This window comes from Macrobrachium rosenbergii, chromosome 9 (genome assembly GCF_040412425.1).
Source record: "Macrobrachium rosenbergii isolate ZJJX-2024 chromosome 9, ASM4041242v1, whole genome shotgun sequence".
NCBI lineage: Eukaryota > Metazoa > Arthropoda > Malacostraca > Decapoda > Palaemonidae > Macrobrachium > Macrobrachium rosenbergii.
In genome coordinates this window covers 40,586,834-40,610,503 of record NC_089749.1, presented here as the reverse complement: position 1 = coordinate 40,610,503, position 23,670 = coordinate 40,586,834, and the positions used below count along the sequence as shown (strand labels likewise).

Below are 23,670 nucleotides of genomic sequence, written 5' to 3'. Positions count from 1 at the left end.
GAAGAGACGGCGTCAGGCTCTTACAAGATTTTCAGCAGAGTTAGAGTGGACGTAAGGAAAAAGTTTTTTTTTTTTAAATTCACCATAAATCGAAATATTGTGCTAGAAACTTCTCGTTTGTTGCAAAATAAAGGGAAATGATTGAATATTACTAGAATGTAAGAGTTTTCGCTTTCAATTGCATTTTCGACCATTTCGGTCGAGTCAAAGTTGACTGAAGGTTGAAATTTTGGCACTTATTGTGATTTATATGAAAATATGTCAAAATTGATAAAAGCTACAACCATGGGCTATTTTTTATTGTATTCTACATGAAATTATGCACATTTTCATATATACAACGTTATGTAACGGCTAATATAAAACGGTGCAAAAATTACGACAAAGTGACTAAAGAATTTATGAGATTTTCAGCAGAGTTAGCGAGGACGTAAGGAAAAAGTTTTTTAAAAAATTCACCGTAAATCGAAATATTGTGCTAGAGACTTCTCGTTTGTTGCAAAATTAAGGGAAATGATTGAATATTACTAGAATGTAAGAGTTTTCGCTTACAATTGCATTTTTCGACCATTTCGGTCGAGTCAAAGTTGACTGAAGGTTGAAATTTTGGCACTTATCGTGATTTATATGAAAATATGTCAAAATTGATAAAAGCTACAACCATGGGTTATTTTTTGTTGTATTCTACATGAAATTACGCACATTTCCATATATATAAACGTTATGTAACGGCTAATATAGAACGGTGGAAAAATTACGACAAAGTGACTAAAGAATTTATGAGATTTTCAGCAGAGTTAGAGAGGACGTAAGGAAAACGTTTTTAAAAAATTCACTGTAAATCGAAATATTGTGCTAGAGACTTCTCGTTTGTTGCAAAATGAAGGTAAATGATTGAATATTACTAGAATGTAAGAGTTTTCGCTTTCAATTGCATTTTTCGACCATTTCGGTCGAGTCAAAGTTGACTGAAGGTTGAAATTTTTGCACTTATCGTGATTTATATGAAAATATGTCAAAATTGATAAAAGCTACAACCATGGGTTATTTTACGTTGTATTCTACATGAAATTGCGCACATTTCCATATATAAAACATTATGTAACGGCTAATATAAAACGGTGCAAAAATTATGACAAAGTGACTAAAGAATTTCTGAGATTTTCAGCAGAGTTAGCGAGGACGTAAGGAAAAAGTTTTTAAAAAATTCACCATAAATCGAAATATTGTGCTAGAGACTTCCCGTTTGTTGCAAAATGAAGGTAAATGATTGTATATTACTATAATGTAAGAGTTTTAGCTTACAATTGCATTTTTCGACCATTTCGGTCGAGTCAAAATTGACCGATGGTTGAAATTTTGGCACATCGTGATTTATAAGAAAATATGTCAAAATTGATAAAAGCTACAACCATGAGTTATTTTTTGTTGTATTCTACATGAAATTGCGCACATTTTCATATATAAAACTTTATGTAAAGGCTAATAGAAAACTGTGCAAAAATTACGACAAAGTGACTAAAGAATTTCTGAGATTTTCAGCAGAGTTAGCTGATGCTTTCTTTTGGGATAAGAAAGAAATTCGCGCATGCGCAGCTGGGTCACGCTTGTAAACAAAACAACAGCATGATCCGTGAACTCCCAGCATCCCTCAAGGTGCAATTTAAAATTTTTCGCAAATGAGGCCTATAAGTATTTTTCAGCGAATATTTAAAAAAACTTTTTGTAGTCGCCGTATTTTACGTCCACTTGGCACCCGACAGACAACTTTTGTCGATGTAAAATACGTCCAGTCGGCGTTAAAGGGTTAGGATGATATGTCATTTTAATGACTCTGAGAAAGAGATTGTGGTTTTTCCTACAGGTCGTTCTTCGGCCATCGAATCACTATGGAAACCCCAGAAGGAACCCAGAGCTGTGATCAGTCTGCCATAATCTAAGCTTGCTGATGGGGCTCTGGACCATGTGAATTCTCTGGTTTCTGGGAAAGAGAATTTTCTCCGATCCAGCCATTTGTGCAAGACACTTCCTCTGCCCCAGCTTGCCAGTTTGTGTCCCAGTTTGCCACTAAAGCATCTCTGTGTGGGGGGAGTCTCCCTCTCGCAGGCATAGGCAGTGGCACTGGAACTGACTGCCATGGCATGCATTGCAGACAATCTCTTGGATCAATCTTTGGTTCCTTACAGTGGCCAAGATCACTTCCTCTTCAGGCGCTTGTACATCCAAGGAGGGTGGAGTCTTTGAGAAACTGATGCTGTTTGGATGAATGGCTATTATCTACCTCGCCAACCAGACAGTAACCATGGGCAAACCTAGTACTGAAGAGGCGAGACGCTGTGCTGTCTCAACTCTCAGGTTTGTTGGTCTCATGTCAGCCTGGCGCTCTGGAATGGACTGGCACTGGGATCCTCCTCCCTCTTTGCTATAGGTGAGGTGGAGGCTGCAGTGGACAGGCTTTGGGTCGACAATGACAAGCTTGCCTTTCTCTTTGGGTCAGAGAAAGTCCCAGACTTTCTCGGCCCCTTGTAGAGATACCCAGTCTTCTGGCCCAGTCTAGGAAGGGGGGATAAGGGAAAGAAAAATGGAGGAGGATACTAGGGGCAGTATTCCTCCCCACTTGCTGCTGCCATTGGGCAACTTGGCAGAAACATGGAGTGGAGACTTGGGTAGTGGTTGTCCTTTGGATAGGATATCTGTTACCCTTCTAGTCTCCGCCTCACCTCACCCTCAATCCGGTCTGATTCTAAGTGTACGTTCCCGGCTCACAGATGGATCTCGCCCTTTGAGAAGCGGTGAATGCTATGCTCTGGAAAGTTGCAGTGAAACTTGTGAAAGACCAGTCTCCAGGGTTTTACAGTTGTCTGTTTCTGTTGGAGAAGGCAACAGGCAGCTGAAGGCTGGTCATCAACCTCTCTCCATTGAACTGGCTCATTTGCCAGACCTGGTTAAAGATGGAAATGGCTTGGTCAGTTCTCAACTCCATCAGAAAGGGCGACTTCATGCTTTTGGTGGATTTGAAGGATGCATATTTCAAATTACCTATCCATCAGTGGATTTGAAGGATGCATATTTCTAAGTACTTATCCATCGGTCCTCTTGGAAGTACCTCCACTTTACCCTTGGGAGGGCAGTGCTCCAGTTCAGGACACTTTGTTTCAGGCTCTCTACCACCCCCAAGTGTTCACTTGAGTGTTCATGTCGATCTCAGCTTGGGCTCATTTGCACAGGATATGTCTTCTGAGGTACCTGGACAATTGGTTGGTCCTGGTGAGCTTGTCGCCACAGTTGCTTCAGGACAGAGATCGTCTTTTGAGTTTTGTCAAGACCTCGGTGTAGTGGTCAACTTTAAAAGCCAGAACTCATGCATGCTGACGGAAACGGAAGCAGAGAGGGTCTTCCCTTAGGATTCTGGTATCAGCAGGTTGTTCTGAGTCACCTGTCACTGTTGGGGAAACTGGTTCCCCATGGGCAGCTTCACCTCTGTTCCCTTCAGTGGAGGATGAAGGAGTTTTGGCCTCTGGTGAGGGACCCTCCTTTCTCTCCTATTCCTCTGTCGGAGGTAGTGAGGAGAGATCTAGCTTATTGGTTATAAGACAGGAATCTCTTAATGGGAGTGCCTCTTGGCACTCCTGCTCCCAAGATGCTTCTTTTTTTGGATGCATCAACTGAGGGATGGGGCTCACACCTGGAGAGTTGCTGGTTTCAGATATGCGGAACCAGAATGACAGACATCTCCACATCAATACCCTATAGCTACAGGTAATTTTCTTAGCCTTGCAGGAGTTTCAGGACTGAGTGATGGGGCACTCTGTGGTGTTGATGAGTGACAACACTATGGCAGTGGCATATGTGAACAAGCAATGGGAACTGGTGTCCTTCCAGCTGCACAGGTTGGCAGTGCAGGTGCACAAGTAGGCAGTAGCAAACTTGGTAGAACTGTCAACCACGTACATTCTAAGCTCTCAGAATGTAGTGGCAGACAAGCTCAGTTGCCAGAGCCAAGTGATAGGGAAAGAATGGTTCCTACACCAAGAAATTGCAGAGAGACTCTTCCAGTTACGGAGGAGACCCAAACATAGACCTGTTTGCATCCTGTTACAACAAGAAGTTACTGGTGTTCTACTCAATCATGCTGGACCCGTTGTCATGGTTTCATTTTCTTGAGAACCAGGGCTGATTTGTCAAGCTAAGCAAGTTACCTCTCATTTCCTGGGACTAATACTTTACTGAGATTCCCTACCTAATCACACACTAACCTATAGTCAATCACAAGGAATCACTAAGATATATACATCTTAACACTTATTAATTCCCATAAGCCACTTTTTGTCCTGGCCATAAACCCAACAAAATACATACAATTAGCATTAAAAAAAAAAAAAAAAAACACGCAGATCTCAATCCCGAGAAGTCCAAAAATCTTGTAACGAACATGTACTTAATTCCATTTTTTTACTAACACAACTAGTACATGTATATATACAACCAGCCCCCCCCAACATTCAGATGAGATGCGAGAAAAGTCTTCTTTCTTTTCTGATTTGATTACTTCACAACACAACCTGCTACTCACATTCCCACATACTTATGAAAAGTCTCTTCTTTTCAAATTGGGTTTCCCACAACATCAATATGGCCACTTGCTCCAGTCACACCAAACTGAAGTCAAACTCATTCACAGAGGGTGGACTTCCTCACGACATCCCTGTGAAGAAAAGTCCATTATTAAAACCACAGATATGAACAATGGCTAACTAAAGCAAACAGTCAGAGCAAATTAATTAATTAACATTTTTTTTTTTATCAATATTTTTCCAAACATTTACTATCTTTTAACACTACACTGTGGGCTGCAATGGATGCTTTCCAGCACCCATAGGACAACTTAGAGGTTTACACCTTCCATCTGTTTTGTCTGATCATAACAGGGTCCTGAATCTCAGGTGGATTCTGGTGGCTCCCAAGTGGCCACACTCCGAGTGGTACTGGACCTGCTGGCTCTGTTATCCAAGGTCCCGAGAGAATTCCCCCATAGTACAACCTGCTGTGCCAGACACGTCAAGAAGCATCACCAGGATGTAGAAGCTCTGGCACTTCATGCCTGGAGACTATCCAGCATCTATTGTGAGTGAGAGGTTTTCTGCAAGGCACAGCGAAGATGTTTGGATACCTGCCAAAACCCTCAGTGGCTGTGTACCAGGCGAAATAGGTTGTCTTCTGTAGTTGGTGTTGTCAATGGGGTATCTCTCCAGCCAGAGTTTCTCTTCAGCAGGTAGAAGACTTTCTCGTCTTTCTTTGCTGAGAGAAGTTTCTCTCCATTTCAGCCATTAAGGGCTATCTCTAGAGCTGCCCTTGGCAAGGTCCTTCAGTTGAAGGGAAGTGATCTCTTGTCCTTATGGGAGATCTCTATACTTCTGATAAACTTCTAACAGCCTTGTCCACCCAAGGAACTCAGGCCCCCCGAGTGGGATGTGACTCTCATTTTGAGAAGCTTAACTTGTACTCTGTACAAGCCGTTGAGAGAGTTATCAGACAGAGATCTGTCTCTAAAGACTGTTTTCTAGCTTGCCCTGGCTTCTGCGAAGAGAGTAGGTGAGCGTCCTGGTATTTCTGTCAGTGTTAAGCACTCAAGGGAATGGGATCTGTTACGCTCGAGTTTGCCCTGGAATTTGTAGTGAAGACTCAGAATCCATTGGTTCCTGACGCCAGATTCAAGTCCTTTCCGATTCCCTCCCTAGAGGACTTTGTTGGTAGTGATCTGGATAAGATGCTACTTAGTCCAGTTAGGGTGCTGCAGTACCTACCTCAAGAGAACTCAACATCTCAGGCCTGAGTGTTGATGCCTCTTCATTAGTACTGGTTTGGCCAAGAAGAGGTGTCCAAGAACATGATCTCTTTCTGGCTTTGTGAGACAAACAAATGGGCGCACTCTTTGTCTAACGAGGAAGATGGGAGTTTGGTCCAGGCAAAAGCTCCTGAGGTTATGGACGGTGCCCATTCCTGTCATTCTGAAAGAACCTGTTGGTTCAACGGGTACTATGAGCAGGTGTATGGTCGCACCAGACCACTTTTAGCTCGTTTTACTTTCAGGAAGTTGCCCACAAATTCTTGGTCACATTTTCCTTGGGTTCTGTGGTGGCTCCCCAACAAATTCAGTAACTCCACAGGATCACCTAAGGGGACAGGTAGCATCTCGTCTAAGGTGTTTGGTTAACGAGAGAGAATGTATGTGAGTGATTGGTCTTCTTCCTTTTTTCTTTTACCTTTCTTGTAGGGTAGAGAGGCAGGTAGTGAGCCGTCACGTGCTGGATGGATGAGATTTGCAGGCAAGTGCATGACGGGGGTATCCTGTTCTTCATCTTGTTTGTAGACTGATTAGATACATGTCCCCTGCCTTCTCTCTGGACAAAGGGAGAGAGGGACAGACAATGAAACATAGAACATTTTTTAAGTACAGTAATTCGTATTTTTCCTAACATACAAACCTGACGGTCTTTACATAGGATTTAGCTTGCGAACGCAATCTAGAATGGCCGTTTAACTTTCAGAAAAGGTCGTTAAATACTCACAGTAGGGGGGAAGCCCTGCCCACTCATTGGTCTGCACTCTACTTTGTCTTTTGGCCCAAGCATCGGAATGAGGGATGGCTGAGGTTGGCTGTATATGTAAAGTTCTTCAGGATTGTATGATATGAAAAATACATATTACTTTAAAAATTTGCTATTTGTTCCTAAATAAATAAAAAAGCTTTGGTCTTTACATAGGAGACTTATCCATATGAGGGTGGAGTCTGAGTAAAACTCTGAACTGACTGGTTTGGTTCTACCCACCCAGGAACACCTTCCTTGTCTGCAAGAGCTGAGGAAGGAATCCCACATCTCTAGTTTGTTGGACATATGGGATGTTGCAACTGCTAGACCTCTGGGCTTAAAGTAATGAGTTGCATCATTACTCTGAATGAGGCCTAGAGGAGCCCAAGAGTGTTGGAGAAAGTAAAACTTGTAATAAAACCAACGGATTTGTTTCACTGTCTACTCCTCACTCCCCTTGCCTAGAGAGAGAGGGGGGGGTTATGGATCCAATCCATCTACAAAATGAAGGACAGGATGGCCCTGTCATGTAGTCACCTTCAAAACTTGTCTGTCCAGCATGTGAACGCTAGCTACTTGCCTCTCTGTCATAAGAAAAAGGTAAAAGAGAAAAGGGAGGAGACTAGTCACCCACACACATTCTCTCTCTTTTACCGAACACCTTAGATGAGATGCATTTGTCACCTAGGGGAACTGGATGAGCCACACAACTTGTTGGGCATCCACCACAATATCCAAGAAAAAGCACGTCCAAGGATTTGTGGGCAATGTCCCAAAGGTAATAGAGGGAAATGCGGTCTGGCATGACCATATAACTGCTCGTATTACCTGCTGAACCGACAGGTTCTTCCAGAATGCAAAGGAACAGGGCAATGCCCCTTATTTCATGATCTCTCGCCTGGACTGAACCCCTGTCTACCTCATCTGATGATGAGTAAGTTTGTTGCTGTTTCACGAAGCCCGAAAAAAATTGTGCTCTTGGACACCTCTTCCTTGGCAGAGTCAGAACTATGAAGAGGTGTCGACACTCAGACCTGAGATGCCAAGTTCTCTTGTGGTAGCACTGCAGCACCCAAATTGGACAAAATAGCATCTAATCTGGCATCAAGGACCTACGAATTCTGAGTCTTAGTTACGAATTCCAGGACCAACTCGAGAGTAACCAATCCCCCTCCCCTCAAGTGCTTAGCATGGAAGGCCATAAAGCTTGTCTACTCTCTTCGTCGATGCCAGGGCAAGCAAGGAAAACAGTCCTAGAGTAAGATCTCTGTCTGATGATTCCCTCAACAGCTCATACAGCATAACGGCTCACTTGGGGGCCTGAGAGTTCCCTGGGTGTACAAGACTGTTCAAAACTTCTCAGAAGCATAAAGATCTCTCACAAGGACGAGAGAGCCACTCCCTTCAACCGAAGGCCTAGGCCAAGGGCAGCTCTATAGCTGAAATGGAGAGAAGTTTCTCAAGGAGACAAAAGGTGAGAAGGTCTGCTACCTGCTAAAGAGAAGCTCTGACTTGAGAGATACTGTCAACTACAGCAAGAGCAGAAGATGACCCATTTCTCCTGTTACACAGCTGCTGAGGATTCTGCAGGTATCCAGACATCTCCTTTGTTATGCATTGAGAAACAACCCTCTCACTCGCAGGAGACACTGGATAGTCTCCAGGTTTGAAGTGCCAGCGCTTTCACCACCTGGTTATAACTCTCGATGTGTGGTTGGCACAAAAGGTTGAGCCATGGGGAAATCTCTCTCAAGACCTTGGAACAGAGCCAGCAGGTCCGGGAACCACTCGGTGTGTGGCCACTGGGAGCTACCAGAGCTGATCTGGAATTTGGGGTGATCAGTGCCCTATTGATCACCTGGCGAATCAGACAAAACGGATGGAAGACGTAAGCCTCTAAAATGTCTCCTGAGTGCTGGAAAGCATCCTCCATCGCAATCCACAGTCCAGCACAACTGAGCAGAACACTGGTAAGCTTTCGTACTGGGCTACAAAGAGATCATGGTTGGGACTCTCCATAACTCGAAGTCTCTCAGTAATGTCTTGGTATATGGACTCTGTCCCTATCACCAGACTCTGACAACTAAGCTTGTCTGCCATTAGATTCTGAGACCCTGGAATATACCTGGTTGACTTCTCCACTGAGTGTGCTATTGCCCAATTGTGCATCTGCACTGCCAACCTGTGCAGCTGACAAGACACCATTCCCCTGTTTGTTGATTTGTGCCACTAAAGCAGTGTTGTCACTCATCAACTCCACACAGTGCCCCATCACTCGGTCCCAAAACTCTTGCTGGCCTAAAAAGACTGTCTTGAGTTCCAGGACACTGATGTGGAGGTGTATGTTGTTCTGGTCCCATACGCCTGGAACCAACTATTCTTCCAGGTGTATGCCCCATCCCTAGTAGATGTGTTCGAAAAACAGAAGCACCTCGGGAGGAGGAGTACTCAACGGCACTCCTAAAAATAGGCTCCTGTCATCTAACTACCAAGGTAGATCTCTCCTCACTTCCTCCGACAGAAGAGCAGGAGAGAAAGGAGGTCCCTCACCGGAGACCAGACCTCCTTTATCCAGAGAGAGAGAGAGAGAGAGAGAGAGAGAGAGAGAGAGAGAGAGAGAGAGAGAACACAACTGATATCACATACATTAAACCCCATGACACATGTACACATTCCCTTTTTTATTTCTATTTTACACTATTCTCATTTTTAGTTTTGCTATTTTCTCATTTAAAAAAAATTATGTGTTTTGCCAATTTTCACTGGATAAAAGATGAAAAAATAAAATTTACTACCAACAAGAGACAGAAAAGCATTCAGTACTACCACCAAGAGACAGAAAAGCATTCAATATCCCCTAATGCATGTATGTGTATGAAACACATATGCACAAACCTCTTTCCTTTGCTTGAGGGAAGGGGAGACGAGTTATACGTAGTGCAACGTGTTTCAAACATCTATGACATCATTCATGACGAAATTCACATAAATAGTTTAAATTAATATTTTACTGTGAGTGTGAACATTATATCTGAGATGAAAAGTCAACACTGATAAAGTATTCTCTTGTGTACTGTTATGATATACATGATAATCATATTAGAGTGAACTAAACTTGCAATGAAATACAGAACGAGTGATAATGCTACTTCTGGTCCTATGCCCCTTATGTCCTATGCCCATATCTTGAGAGGGGGAGGGTCATCACCTTCCCTAGTGTGGTATGCCCTAACAATTAACCCCGTCAGCCAGAAGATGATTGTATTCTTCGAGCTCTCCCTTTTCCCGCAGCACATGCTGATGAACAGTCTCATAAAGGCAGGTCTGTGGGGTGGGGGAGTCTTACACTTGAGGTAGGTTCTCAAGGCTCTCGCTGGGCACAAGAGCATCTCGTTCTTGTCCCCCTCCATAAAGTCCTTCAGAGAGGGGACAGAAAAGCCTTCGAACTTCAGGTCCCGGGCCAAAGGGTTCTGGGTCTTTGCCACGAATTCTGGGACGAACTCCAAAGCCATGGGTGTATGAAAGGGTGTGAAGTTCCTCCACCCTCTTGGTTGAGGCCAGGGCCAGCAGGAACACCGCCCTGAGAAAGATGAGAAAATCTGCCACTTCCTTCACAGCCGTCCTGAGTGGATTAAGACCCTTCCCACGACACCAACAATAGAAGACCTTCCATTTTCCCTGGTACACTCCAGCAGATGATGGTCTGAGGGAGTCAGATATGACACTTGTAGCTTTCTCTGAAAAATAGCAAATTTTAAAAGTAATTTGTATTATTCCTAGCATACAAACCTGAAGTTCTTTACATAGGGATTTAGCTTGCGACAGGAACTGGAATGGCCATTTGAACTTATTGACAAGGTAGTACACTACCGACAGGCAGGGGAAGCCCCACGCACCTGTTGGTCTGCACTCTACTTTGCCTTCCAGGCCAGGTACCAGAGTGAGAGGAGGCTGAGGTGAGCCATAAATGTAAAGAAATTGAGGTTTGTATCTTAGGAAAAATACAAACTACTTTTAAAATTTGCTATTGGTTCCTACACAAATACAAACCTTTGTTTTTTACATAGCGGACTTACCCACTGATGGGAGGAGTCTGGGCAAATCTCTGAACTGACTGGTAGGTTCGCCCACACTGGGCGTAATAATGTAGATGAACCTCAAAGGATCCTGCACACTGCACAATCACTGTATAATTTACAGTCAATCTTTGTTGTCCATCATTTGTATTCAATAAGTAGTTATCATTTTTGTTAACAGCCATATTAGGTATACAGTACAAAGTAAAAAAAAAATTAAGAAAAGGGTTTGTGCTCAATGAAAAACTGAAAATTTTGACAGTCAGTTTATATCCTATTATATGCTACTGATCATGAGCACAAACTACAAAGAAAAATTACCATTCTCTTCCTCTTGCAATGGCAAGAGGAAGAAATGCAAGCCATACAATTCCTTACCACTTTTGATTTTCAACAATATTCATTGAAGTATATCAACTTAAGGACATAAGAACTAAAATTCCAAAATCTAATACTAGCAAAATATTATACAATCTGACCTCTTTAATCTGGCACCCTTGGGGCCTGGCCACTGCTGGACCACAGAAAATGCTGGATGACAGAAATCACCCCTAAAAAATTCCCTATGTAAACAGTTTTGCCAACTCATTCCACATACATATTGCTGTGTTATCAAAAGTAGAACAAAGTTTGAGAATAATCACTGTCATTCATTAGGTCTAGTTCCTAATGAAAAATTCTTGCCTGCTCCATATGCATCTATCTGGAAATGCTTAAACCTTTGCTAAGTCGGAGCTTGAACCACTTTATAAGCAAACTATCGAATTCTGATCTCCTAGCACTTTTCAACGTTTTCCGGCACTTCAAACTTTTCTGGCTTTCATTTTCAACAAAAACCTAAAAATCTTCTACTTTTGTTTCCTTAAACCTGCCCATGTGTGTATGTGTGTGTGTGTGTGTGTGAGAGAGAGAGAGAGAGAGAGAGAGAGAGAGAGAGAGAGAGAGAGAGAGAATCCATTGGCAAAAGTCAATAATACAATTACATTAAGAATAATGATAATTTTAATAAAACTGTTGTTTTACATACTGTATGCAACTGTATTTCATGCATTATTGTCATATTCTTAAAATCATCAGCTGACTGCATTTTCAAGCCATCATTTGTTGCTAAATGAAACACATTTTGGAGACTTGTTTTTTTTGTAAATTATCAAAGCTGGGTGCAACTACTTTTATAAACACAGTAAATTAAATGAAGTAAAAGGTGTGATTTTGCCAGTATCAGATGCTGCTTTTGCCTCTTCCAAAACGTTTTCTGGCCTGCACATTATTCATTTCTTTAGCCACAGCTACAACCATAAATATAGTGGCATACTTTCATGACACTTAACACTCCATTGTGTGAAGGATGAATAAAGATTTATTTTATTTCTATTTATGGAAGTCACCACTGAAAATTAGCAAATTTTTAACAAGTCAACTTTAACGCTATTCTTAATAAACATGCGTTAGTTGTGGTAACTGACATCAGCAAACAGCTGTTTCTCAGTCTGATTACCTATGTCAGTACTTGATGTCGTTTATGCCAGTGTCTTGCATGCAGTAGTAAGTGGTTGTTAATCACAAGAAATACTAATGAATTCTTAAAGAAGCCACAAGGTTGGCAAGCCTGGTTTAATGTACGAAGATTCGCATTTAACCTAATGAACTTTTGCTTCTAGGCCTATTTTTTAGTTAAAAGCAAACTTAGAGATAACATCCATTGTCAGTGGTATCTACCAAAACTGAGACAGGCATAGAAAGCATAGCCTAATATAATCTACCGAAAATACATCTCGCACTATACACTATATATGTGATGAAATCATGTTTGGGACAAAATTTTAATGATCACGATACATGAGATTGGATGCTACACTAGTAGGCTATATATGCAAATTACGGTTCTTTTTTTATGCTGTATATTCTTGAGTTTCACAAAATGTTTTGGCTGGAAATAAGCTGTGCTTGAGTATTAATGGTGCACACTTCAGTTCCAAAATCCAAAAAAAAGCCAAAAACTGAAATGACGTGTGATACCACCTCACAGCCTCTCAAGAACTAATTGCAGTTGATTGAAAAAAGTGCCGGATCATGGGAGTTGCCGAACCACAGAGTGCCGGATTAAAGAGGTTGGACTGTAGTATATGTTAGAACAGGAGCAAAACCTTTTATTCATCACAATGGGACAAAAAGAAGGCAAGGCATAACTCAATGATGGCTGCAAGTTGGTGAAGCTGTGATAGACCAGGTTGAGAGCTTAATGAGCTCTCACTCTGTCTACTTCTTAAATGCTGAAAGGGTAGTTAGAGGAGAGTAAAATGCTGCAGCAAGGACTATGATGGATTGCTATAAGATGTAGAGAATTGGCTGCATGCAAACCTTTAAAACATAAGTGGCCACCTTTATGGCTAAAGTGAATGTCTAGGGAGAATATTGCTAATGCAGTGAATGACGTACAGTGCTCCCCAACATTTTTGTGGGGATAGGTTCCAGAACTCACCACGAAAATGCAAAATCCGTGGAAATGCAAAACCCCTCTAAATACGCTTATAACTGCTTGTAACTACCAAATACCCTGTACCACTTAAACTAAAACGCTTATAACTGTCTATTTTAAAAGTTCACTGCCTAATTTAATAGTTCAAACAAAAACATACCTTAAATTATCATACTAAAACAATTTAATATCAATTCAAAGAAAAATACACCCCAAACCATCATCCCAAAACACCCTAAGTCATCTTAGATTACTCTTTTACAACCTTTACTCTTAACTATATATCGCCCCTAAATGCTTATAACAATGATTTACTAATTTTAAAATATTAATATTAATGTAAACACAACAAAATATCTATAAAATTTTTTATACAAATCAAATAAGTGTTTAACCCTCTAACGCCAAGCCTCTATTTACAAAAACGTCACCCGTATGCCGGCGGCGTTCGGGAGTTAGCGCCGAAGCGGAAAAAAGTTTTTTTAAAAAATCACAGCATGTTTAGTTTTAAGATTAAGAGTTCATTTTTGGCTCCTTTTTGTCATTGCCTGAAGTTTTGTATGCAACCATCAGAAATTAAAAAATATCATTATCATATATAAATATTGAAATATATGACAGCACAAAAAAATTTTCATATATAATTTTATACAAATCGCGCTGTGAGCAAAACGGTTAAAGCTAACGGGTTATTTTTTTATTTGTATTGTACACTAAATTGCGATGATTTTGGTATATAACAAATTGTAAAACAATCAAAGCAACACAGAGAAAATATTACCACAAAATGATGCATGAATTCGTAACGTGTGGACGTAAAAAAATGTTTTTTTCAAAAATTCACCATAAATCGAAATATTGTGCTAGAGACTTCCCGTTTGGTGAAAAATGAAGGTAATTGATTGAATATTACTAGACTGTAAGTGTTTTAGCTTACAATTGCAGTTTTCGACCATTTCGGTCGAGTTAAAGTTGACCGAAAGTCGAATTTTTTCTATTTATCGTGATTTATATGAAAATATTTCAAAACTGATAAAAGCTACAACCATGAGTTATTTTCTGTTGTATTCTACATGAAATTGTGCACATTTTCATATATAAAAGTTTATGTAACGACTAATATAAAACGGTGCAAACATTACGACAACGTGACGAAAGAATTTCTGAGATGTTCGGCCGAGTTACCGCGCGGACGTAAGGAAAATGTTTTTTCAAAAATTCACCATAAATCGAAATATTGTGCTAGAGACTTCAAATTTATTGAAAAATTAAGGTAAATGATTGAATATTACTATAATGTAAGAGTTTTGGCTTACAATTGCGTTTTTCGATATTTTCGGTCGAGTTAAATTTGACCGAAGGTTGAAATTTTGGCAATTATCGTGATTTATGTGAAAATATTTCAAAATTGATAAAAGCTACAACCATGAGTTATATTCTGTTGTATTCTACATGAAATTTCGCACATTTTCATATATAAAAGTTTATGTAATGACTAATGTAAAACGATGCAAACATTCCGACAACGTGACGAAAGAATTTCTGAGATGTTCGGCCGAGTTACTGCGTGCAGACGTAAGGAAAAAGTTTTTTTTTTCAGAAATTCACCATAAATCGAAATATTGCGCTAGACACTTCCAGTTTGTTGCAAAATGAAGGTACATGATTGAGTATTAGTAGAATGTAAGAGTTTTAGCTTATAATTGCGTTTTTTTACCATTTCGGTCGAGTTAAAGTTGACCGAAGGTTGAAATTTTGGCAGTTATCGTGATTTATATGAATATTTCAAAACTGATAAAGCTACAACCATGAGTTATTTTCTGTTGCATTCTACATGAAATTGCGCACATTTTCATATACAAAAGTTTATGTAACGACTAATATAAAACGGTGCAAACATTACAACGTGGCGAAAGAATTTCTGAGATGTTCGGCCGAGTTACCGCGCGGACGTAAGGAAAATGTTTTTTCAAAAATTCACCATAAATCGAAATTGTGCTAGAGACTTCAAATTTATTGCAAAATGAAGGTAAATGATTAAATATTACTAGAATGTAAGAGTTTTGGCTTACAATTGCGTTTTTCGACCATTTCGGTCGAGTTAAATTTGACCGAAAGTCGAATTTTTTCTATTTATCGTGATTTATGTGAAAATATTTCAAAACTGATAAAAGCTACAACCATGAGTTATTTTCTGTTGTATTCTACATGAAATTGCGCACATTTTCATATATAAAAGTTTATGTAATGACTAATGTAAAACGATGCAAACATTCCGACAACGTGACGAAAGAATTTCTGAGATGTTCGGCCGAGTTACCGCGCGCAGACGTAAGGAAAAAGTTTTTTTTTCAGAAATTCACCATAAATCGAAATATTGCGCTAGACACTTCCAGTTTGTTGCAAAATGAAGGTACATGATTGAGTATTAGTAGAATGTAAGAGTTTTAGCTTATAATTGCGTTTTTTTACCATTTCGGTCGAGTTAAAGTTGACCGAAGGTTGAAATTTTGGCAGTTATCGTGATTTATAGGAAAATATTTCAAAACTGATAAAAGCTACAACCATGAGTTATTTTCTGTTGTATTCTACATGAAATTGCGCACATTTTCATAAGTAAAAGTTTATGTAACGACTAATATAAAACGGTGCAAACATTACAACGTGGCGAAAGAATTTCTGAGATGTTCGGCCGAGTTACCGCGCGGACGTAAGGAAAATGTTTTTTTCAAAAATTCACCATAAATCGAAATATTGTGCTACAGACTTCAAATTTATTGGAAAATGAAGGTAAATGATTGAATATTACTAGAATGTAAGAGTTTTAGCTTACAATTGCGTCTTTCGACCATTTCGGTCGAGTTAAAGTTGACCGAGGGTTGAAATTTTGGCAGTTATCGTGATTTATGTGAAAATATTTCAAAACTGGTAAAAGCTACAACCATGAGTTATTTTCTGTTGTATTCTACATGAAATTTCGCACATTTTCATATATAAAAGTTTATGTAATGACTAATGTAAAACGATGCAAACATTCCGACAACGTGACGAAAGAATTTCTGAGATGTTTGGCCGAGTTACCGCGCGCAGACGTAAGGAAAAAGTTTTTTTAGAAATTCACCATAAATCGAAATATTGCGCTAGACACTTCCAGTTTGTTGCAAAAATGAAGGTACATGATTGAATTAGTAGAATGTAAGAGTTTTAGCTTATAATTGCGTTTTTACCATTTCTGTCGAGTTAAAGTTGACCAAAGGTTGAAATTTTGGCAGTTATCGTGATTTATAGGAAAATATTTCAAAACTGATAAAAGCTACAACCATGAGTTATATTCTGTTGTATTCTACATGAAATTGCGCACATTTCCATATATAAAGCTTTATGTAACGACTAATATAAAACAGTGCAAACATTACGACAACGTGACGAAAGAATTTCTGGCGCAGAAAAAGTTTTTTTCAAAAATTTACCATAAATCGAAATATTGTGCTAGAGACTTCCAATTTGTTGGAAATTGAAGGTAAATGATTGAGTATTACTAGAATGTAAGATTTTAGCTTACAATTGCGTTTTTACCATTTCGGTCGAGTCAAAGTTGACTGAAGGTTGAAATTTTGGCAGTTATCGTGATTTATATGAAAATATTTCAAACTGATAAAGCTACAACCATGGGTTGTATTTTTGCTGTATTTTACATGAAATTGCGCACATTTTCATATATAAAACTTTATGTAACGGCTAATATAAAACAGTGCAAAAATTACGACAAAGTGACAAAAGAATTTCTGAAATTTTCGGCCGAGTTACCGCGCGGATGTAAGGAAAAGTTTTTAAAAAAATTCACCATAAATCGAAATATTGTGCTAGAGACTTCCAATTTGTTTGCAAAATGAAGGTAAATGATTGAATATTACTAGAATGTAAGAGTTTTGGCTTACAATTGCGTTTTTCGACCATTTCGGTCGAGTCAAATTTGACAAGGTTGAAATTTTTGTAGTTGACGTACAGTACGTCCTCGGCACAACAGACAATTTTAGTCGATGTATGATACGTCAGTCGGCGTTTGGGGTTAATACAAATTAACCCTTAAACGCCGACTGGACTTATCGTCGTTGACTAAAACTGTCTGTCGGGTCCCAGTGGACGTACCGTCGTCGACTACAAAAATTTCAACCTACGATCAACTTTGACTCGATCGAAATGGTAAAAAACGCAATTGTAAGCTAAAACTCTTACATTCTAGTAATATTCAATCATTTACCTTCATTTTGCAACAAAATTGGAAGTCTCTAGCACAATATTTCAATTTATGGTGAATTTTTTGAAAAACTCTTTCCTTATGTCGCGCGGTAACTCGGCCGAAAATTTCAGAAATTCTTTCAGAAATTCTTTCGTAATTTTTTGCACCGTTTTATGTTAGCTGCCGTTACATAAAGTTTTATATATGAAAATGTGCGCAATTTCATGTAAAATACAACAAATAACAACCCATGGTTGTAGCTCTTATCGGTTTGGAAATATTCTCACATAAATCATGATGTGCCAAAATTTCAACCTTCAGTCAACTTTGACTCGACCAAAATGGCTGAAAATTGCAATTGTAAGCTAAAACTCTTACATTCTAGTAATATTCCATCATTTACCTTCATTTTGCAACAAATTGGAAGTCTCTAGCACAATATTTCGATTTATGGTGAATTTAAAAAAACTTTTTCCTTACGTCCGCGCGCGGTAACTCGGCCGAAAACCTCAGAAATTCTTTCGTCACTTTGTCGTAATGTTTGCACCATTTTATATTAGTCGTTACATAAAGTTTTATATATGAAAATATGCGCAATTTCATGTAGAATACAACAAAAATAACTCATTGTTGTAGCTTTTATCAGTTTTGAAATATTTTCATATAAATCACGATAAAATGCCAAAATTTCAACCTTCGGTCAACTTTGACTTGACTGAAATGGTCGAAAAACGCAATTGTAAGCTAAAACTCTTACATTCTAGTAATATTCAATCATTTACCTTCATTTTGCAATAAATCGGAAGTCTCTAGCACAATATTTCAATTTATGGTGAATTTTTGAAAAAAAACTTTTTCCTTACGTCTGCGCGGTAACTCGGCCGAAAATCTCAGAAATTCTTTCGTCACTTTGTCGTAATGTTTGCACCGTTTTTCTAATAGTCGTTACATAAAGTTTTATATATGAAAATGTGTACAATTTCATGTAGAATACAAGAAAAAATAACTCATGGTTGTAGCTTTATCAGTTTTGAAATATTTTCATATAAATCACGATAAATAGAAAAATTCGACTTTCGGTCAACTTTAACTCGATCGGAATGGTTGAAAACTGCAACTGTAAGCTGAAAACACTTACAGTCTAGTAATATTCAATCAATTACCTTCATTTTGCAACAAACTGGAAGTCTCAAGCACAATATTTCGATTTATGGTGAATTTTTGAAAAAAACTTTTTTTTACATCTACACGTTATGAATTCATGCATCATTTTGTGATAATATTTTCTCTGTGTTGCTTTGATCGCTTTACAATTTGTTATATACCAAAATCATCGCAATTTTGTGTACGATAACAAAGAAAAAAAATAACTCATTAGCTTTAACCGTTTTGCTCACAGCGCGATTTGTATACAATTATATATGACATTTTTTTTTGCGCTGTCATATATATTTCAATATTTATATATGATAATATTTTTTTTCATTTCTGATGGTTGCATACTAAACTTCAGGCAATGACAAAATAGGAGCCAAAAATGAACTCTTAATCTTAAAAACTAAGCATGATGTGATTTTTTGAAAAAAACTTTTTTTCCGCTTCGGTGCTAACTCCCGAATGCCGCCGGCATATGGCAGACACTTTTGTAAATAGAGGCTCGGCGTTTAAGGGTTAAATAAATCTGTCTTACAGAGCATTTGACAACCAATCAAGTTACCTCTGTGTATATAAGCATAGCCGTTTTCTCTCATAGTATTGAAGTCGTTCCATTTTCCTTTTACATTGGTAAAAACAATTAAAATTATCACTAATTCCCTTTTTTCGTAGAGCAACACTGTTTATTCACTAATTACAGGCAGTCCCCGGTTTACGATGGGTCCGGCTTACGACGTTCCGAGGTTACGATGCTTTTCAAATATACTCATCAGAAATGATTTCCCGGTTTACAATGCATGTTCGGGGTTACGACGTGTCGTACGCCGATCCGACGGAAGAAATATGGCTCCAAAACGGCAGAATAATCAAAATTTGGAGGTTTTTTTGATGCAAAACTCAATAAAAATGCAGTTTACATCGTTTTCAATACACCCAAAGCATTAAAAGTAAGGTTTTCTTAGGATTTTTGACGATTTTCGACGATTTTTCGGTTTACGACGCGGCGGAAGAACGGAACCCCCGTCGTAAACCAGGGACTGCCTGTACTGTATTTTTCCATACAGTATTGTGTTCAGACTAAATATACTGTTAACCTTATTCCAGGGTGGACCCCAGAATGAGCATAACAGGGTTACGATTCTCTCTCTCTCTTTAAGAGTAATGTAAGTTGTATTTGAAATATTACTGTAGAGTGTTTTTGGATGTTAACACACTGTACAATATCTGAAATATTCGCTAATTATTTTAATTTTACTTTCCAGTCTGGTTTTACTGAAATGCAAAAAGTTGTATGTACAACGTGGAAAATAAGGAAAAAATGAATGACAAAGTAACACCAAGTTTATCTATAAAACTATGCTGTACAAAACAAATAAATTATTTGTTTTGTACAGTATAGTTTTATAGATAAATTTGATGTTTCTTTGTCATTAATTTTTTTTTTATATTCTCCATGCTGTAATTAAAAATTTTTGCATTTCAATAAAAGCAGACTGGAAAATAAACTGAAAATAACTAGCGAATATTTTAGATATTGTACAGTATGCTCTATCATACAAAAACACTCTACAGTAATATCATTTCAAATACATCTTACATTACCCTCAACGAGAGAGAGAGAGAGAGAGAGAGAGAGAGAGAGAGAGAGAGAGAGAGAGAGAGAGAGAGAGAGAGAGAGAGAGAGAGAGAGAGAGAGAGAATTGTAAACTTTTTATGCTCATTCTGGGGTCCACCTCGGAATGAGCTTAGCAGGTACAGTAGTACAGTATAAGTACTGTATTATATATAATTTTCATCATAAAAATCTGTATTTAGTCATGAACATAATATGAAAAAATTCAGTAATTAGTGAATAGTGTTGCTCTATGAAAGAAAGTGAATTAGTAATAATTTTAGAGATACAGTCCATAGAAAAAATTCGCGAATTGGTAAAAGTTCCTGTGGAAAAGTGAGATATGTTCCATAAAAATCCATGACAAAATGAAGTGTGGAAAATTGAAGCGTGAAAAAGCAGGGTTATAAATGAACTTATTATAATGTTAAACGACATATGTACATATAATATATTCTAAGCATATAGTCAATAGTGACATGTTTATATTCTCTCTACTTAAACAGTATGTTCTAGTTTCCAGGTCTTTATCACTACTATATACTCACATTGTTAAGTGTTTCTAAAGACAAAAGAGGACATCTTCACATATAAACTAATATGTAAGATAGCCTATAAAATAATTTCTGAACTTTTCACAAAAATTCTGATCTCAAAGCAGGATTCATAGGCCAAAAAGAATTTTTTAACTGTCTAGAGTGGTGTGTGAACCTGACAGGGTAAAAAGTTGTGAATCATTTTGGAAGAAACCTCCAGGGTCAACATATGCTCATAAAATTTCAAATTGAGGAAATAAGCAGATAAACAATCTGCAGCTGAAATAATGAAATTATGTAACTGCTGGCTTAGGATAATCAGGAGTCACTCATGAGATAACTTTGATGTAAAATGGTTTAAAATATTACCATCTCCTACAACTGCTGAAAACTACCATGCTTCAGATAATAGCAGACAGACTTAAACAATTTTTTGGTAAAAGGAGGTGTCCTTACCAGTTGTGCAGGAGTTGATATGTTGAAATGCAAACTCTAAATCATCATCTGGAGTTTTATTGGCTGGGGATCTAACATGACAATGAAATCTGTAAATATCAAATAAACCACATCACACTGAAGGAAAGTATGGTAACTTTCTAGAAAAAAAAAGATTATCAGCATCAAAACTTCTGACTTATAAAAGCAAATGCAATTAGAAACAACTTAACCTCTTGGATTACTAAGATGTACTGATGCATCATCCAAAATCCTAGCTGAATTATGTTCTGATGCATAATTTCATGCAATTCAGGCACTTTCTAAAACCCTCATTTTCACACATCCCTTATCTTTCTGCTTTTTTTTTAACATACCATAAAATACCATAAAAAACAGGTTTTGACGTAGGAAAAAAACTATTTTTGGTAGCTGCAGTGATTCCTTGAAGGAGTTAGTCTTATGGTCCCTGGGGGGCTCCATAAGATAAACCAACCCATTTCAAAGAATTCTCTTCTAGTTGGTCTCAGCCAGTATAGTGCACGTTGACACTGACAGAGTATAGGATTCAAGACAAGAGGGCGCTTTCTCTTGTCTACAGTATAGTGACTGCCTAGATTCTTCCTTGTCTTAACCTGCAGATGTGGCAACCGCACATCAAACGTCGTCCACTATCGTGGCAACCACGCACTCTGTGCAAGACTATTTACCTCTTACTCTCTTTCAGGTCTGTGCAGCATAACTATTCACCCAAATCCCATGCCTTTTCGTCAGGGAAAGTGGTTGGGTTTGAGGACTCACAGTGGCTACCAAAAATAGGTTTTTCCTACATCAAAACCTGTTTTTTGATAGCCCAGCCGCTGTTCGTCCTCAAAGGAACTTGCCAAAGAAATTGACAAGTGATGAAATGGCTCAGCTCTCAAAATTCAATCCCAACAACCCAGATAAAATTTTTGTCCAAGGTTAAGCCACAAGTTATAAACCACATTCTTTATTCCAGACACCCACTGGGGTTTGGCAACAAAGCACATGAAACTAAACACGAACTTACAATTATTAAGATGTAGTTCTAAAGTGACTTTACCTAAATATGCTGGGTCTGGCTGCGGTACTGTTACACCTTTCCCAGCGATAAACCTTAAGTGCTTGAACCGGGCATAAGTTTTATTTGACAAATTGAGTTCCTGTATCAGAATAGGAGATTTTCTCTTTAAAGGGTTTTCATTCTTGGCTCTATGAGTAATGTAGTATTGTCCCCGTCTAATAGAGCCCAGTTAACCAATGCGAGCTCCTGATGCAAAAGCAGTCAAGATCACCTTTTGCAGAATATATGTGTAGTTGTACTGTAATGGGGCCAATGAACTGAGGGGCTGACAGAAGCCTAAGCACCTTATTCAGGGACCCAGGAATGGGAAGCCTTGAAGGAGCAGGTCTTTGCAATGACAAAGACCGGGGTAGGGACATAACAATTTCTATGTTAGAATCAAAGCAAGGTTTCCGACAATGCTGCATTGTATGCCATGATTGTTGTAACAGAAAGGCACTTGTTTTCAAAAGATTTATAAGGAAATGTAGAAGTATTTCAACAGAGATCTCAACTGGTCTCTCAGCATGGATATAATATAACCATACTTTCCATACAGACTACAGTATTATTGTTGAAGAGATGATGTCGTTAGCTTTTGCACTAGGTACCTAGCAATGTTGAGTGGGTAATTTTCATGGTAGACAAGATTTTAGAAACCCACACATGAAGGTCTCGGCTCAGCAAGGAGGACGGGTAGATGACTTTCCTTCCTACTGTCTGGGATAGAACAGCAGACAATAATAAAATTGAGTTCTTTGCCTGTTGTTGAAGGAATAGGAACTAATGCCTGTACGGCTAATTTGGGGCTATTAAGTAAGCAGTTCCATTGAATGGAGGAAATGGTATATTGTCCTCTATTTGTTCAAGTCTTGTAGGAATGCATCTCTTGCTATTGCCTGATTGTCCAGGTTCGGAGACACATGGGAAGTCCCTGCTTATTGGCGGCTTCAGCTAACAGTGTTTCGGTTTTACGATGCTTGGCTAATGACATTATTAACCAGATTTTCGGCGCTGATAAGCGATTATTGGCATTGGTAGGTGGTTTATTGGCATCGGTAGGAAGTTTATCGGCTACATTAAGCTATTTTTTGAGCCGGTAAGCGGTTTATCGGCATCAGTAAGCGGCCTATCAATGCTGATTGGTGCTTACGGCATCATAAACACAATTTATTACCATAATTAATGTGATGATCCGGTTATTGACGATTTTCGGTTATAGGCGCTTGGCCGGGAACAGAACCCCGGCTGTTAACCAGGAAGCCCTGCCTACACTGGAAGTTGATGGTTCTCACATGTGGCAAACAGGTCCACTTCTGGATATGGAAGCATGTTGGCAATTAACTGAAAGGAGTGATTGTCTAACATCCACTCGGTTGAGGTTGTTGTCTGATACTACATTGCAAGACCTTGTGAGGTGAACACGAGCCCAACCTCTTGATGCAGGACATTGCAGCCCTGTT

The 23,670-nt window shown here is 38.7% G+C and overlaps 1 protein-coding gene across 1 annotated transcript in view; it reads right to left on the bottom strand.

The window, feature by feature from the left end:
• LOC136841713 (uncharacterized) overlaps nt 1-23,670 on the bottom strand; it is a 175,222-nt gene that overhangs the window by 34,960 nt on the left and 116,592 nt on the right. Inside the window, 1 exon segment of the mRNA XM_067108935.1 lies at nt 21,145-21,233. Coding sequence (XP_066965036.1) covers nt 21,145-21,233 — 89 coding nt within the window.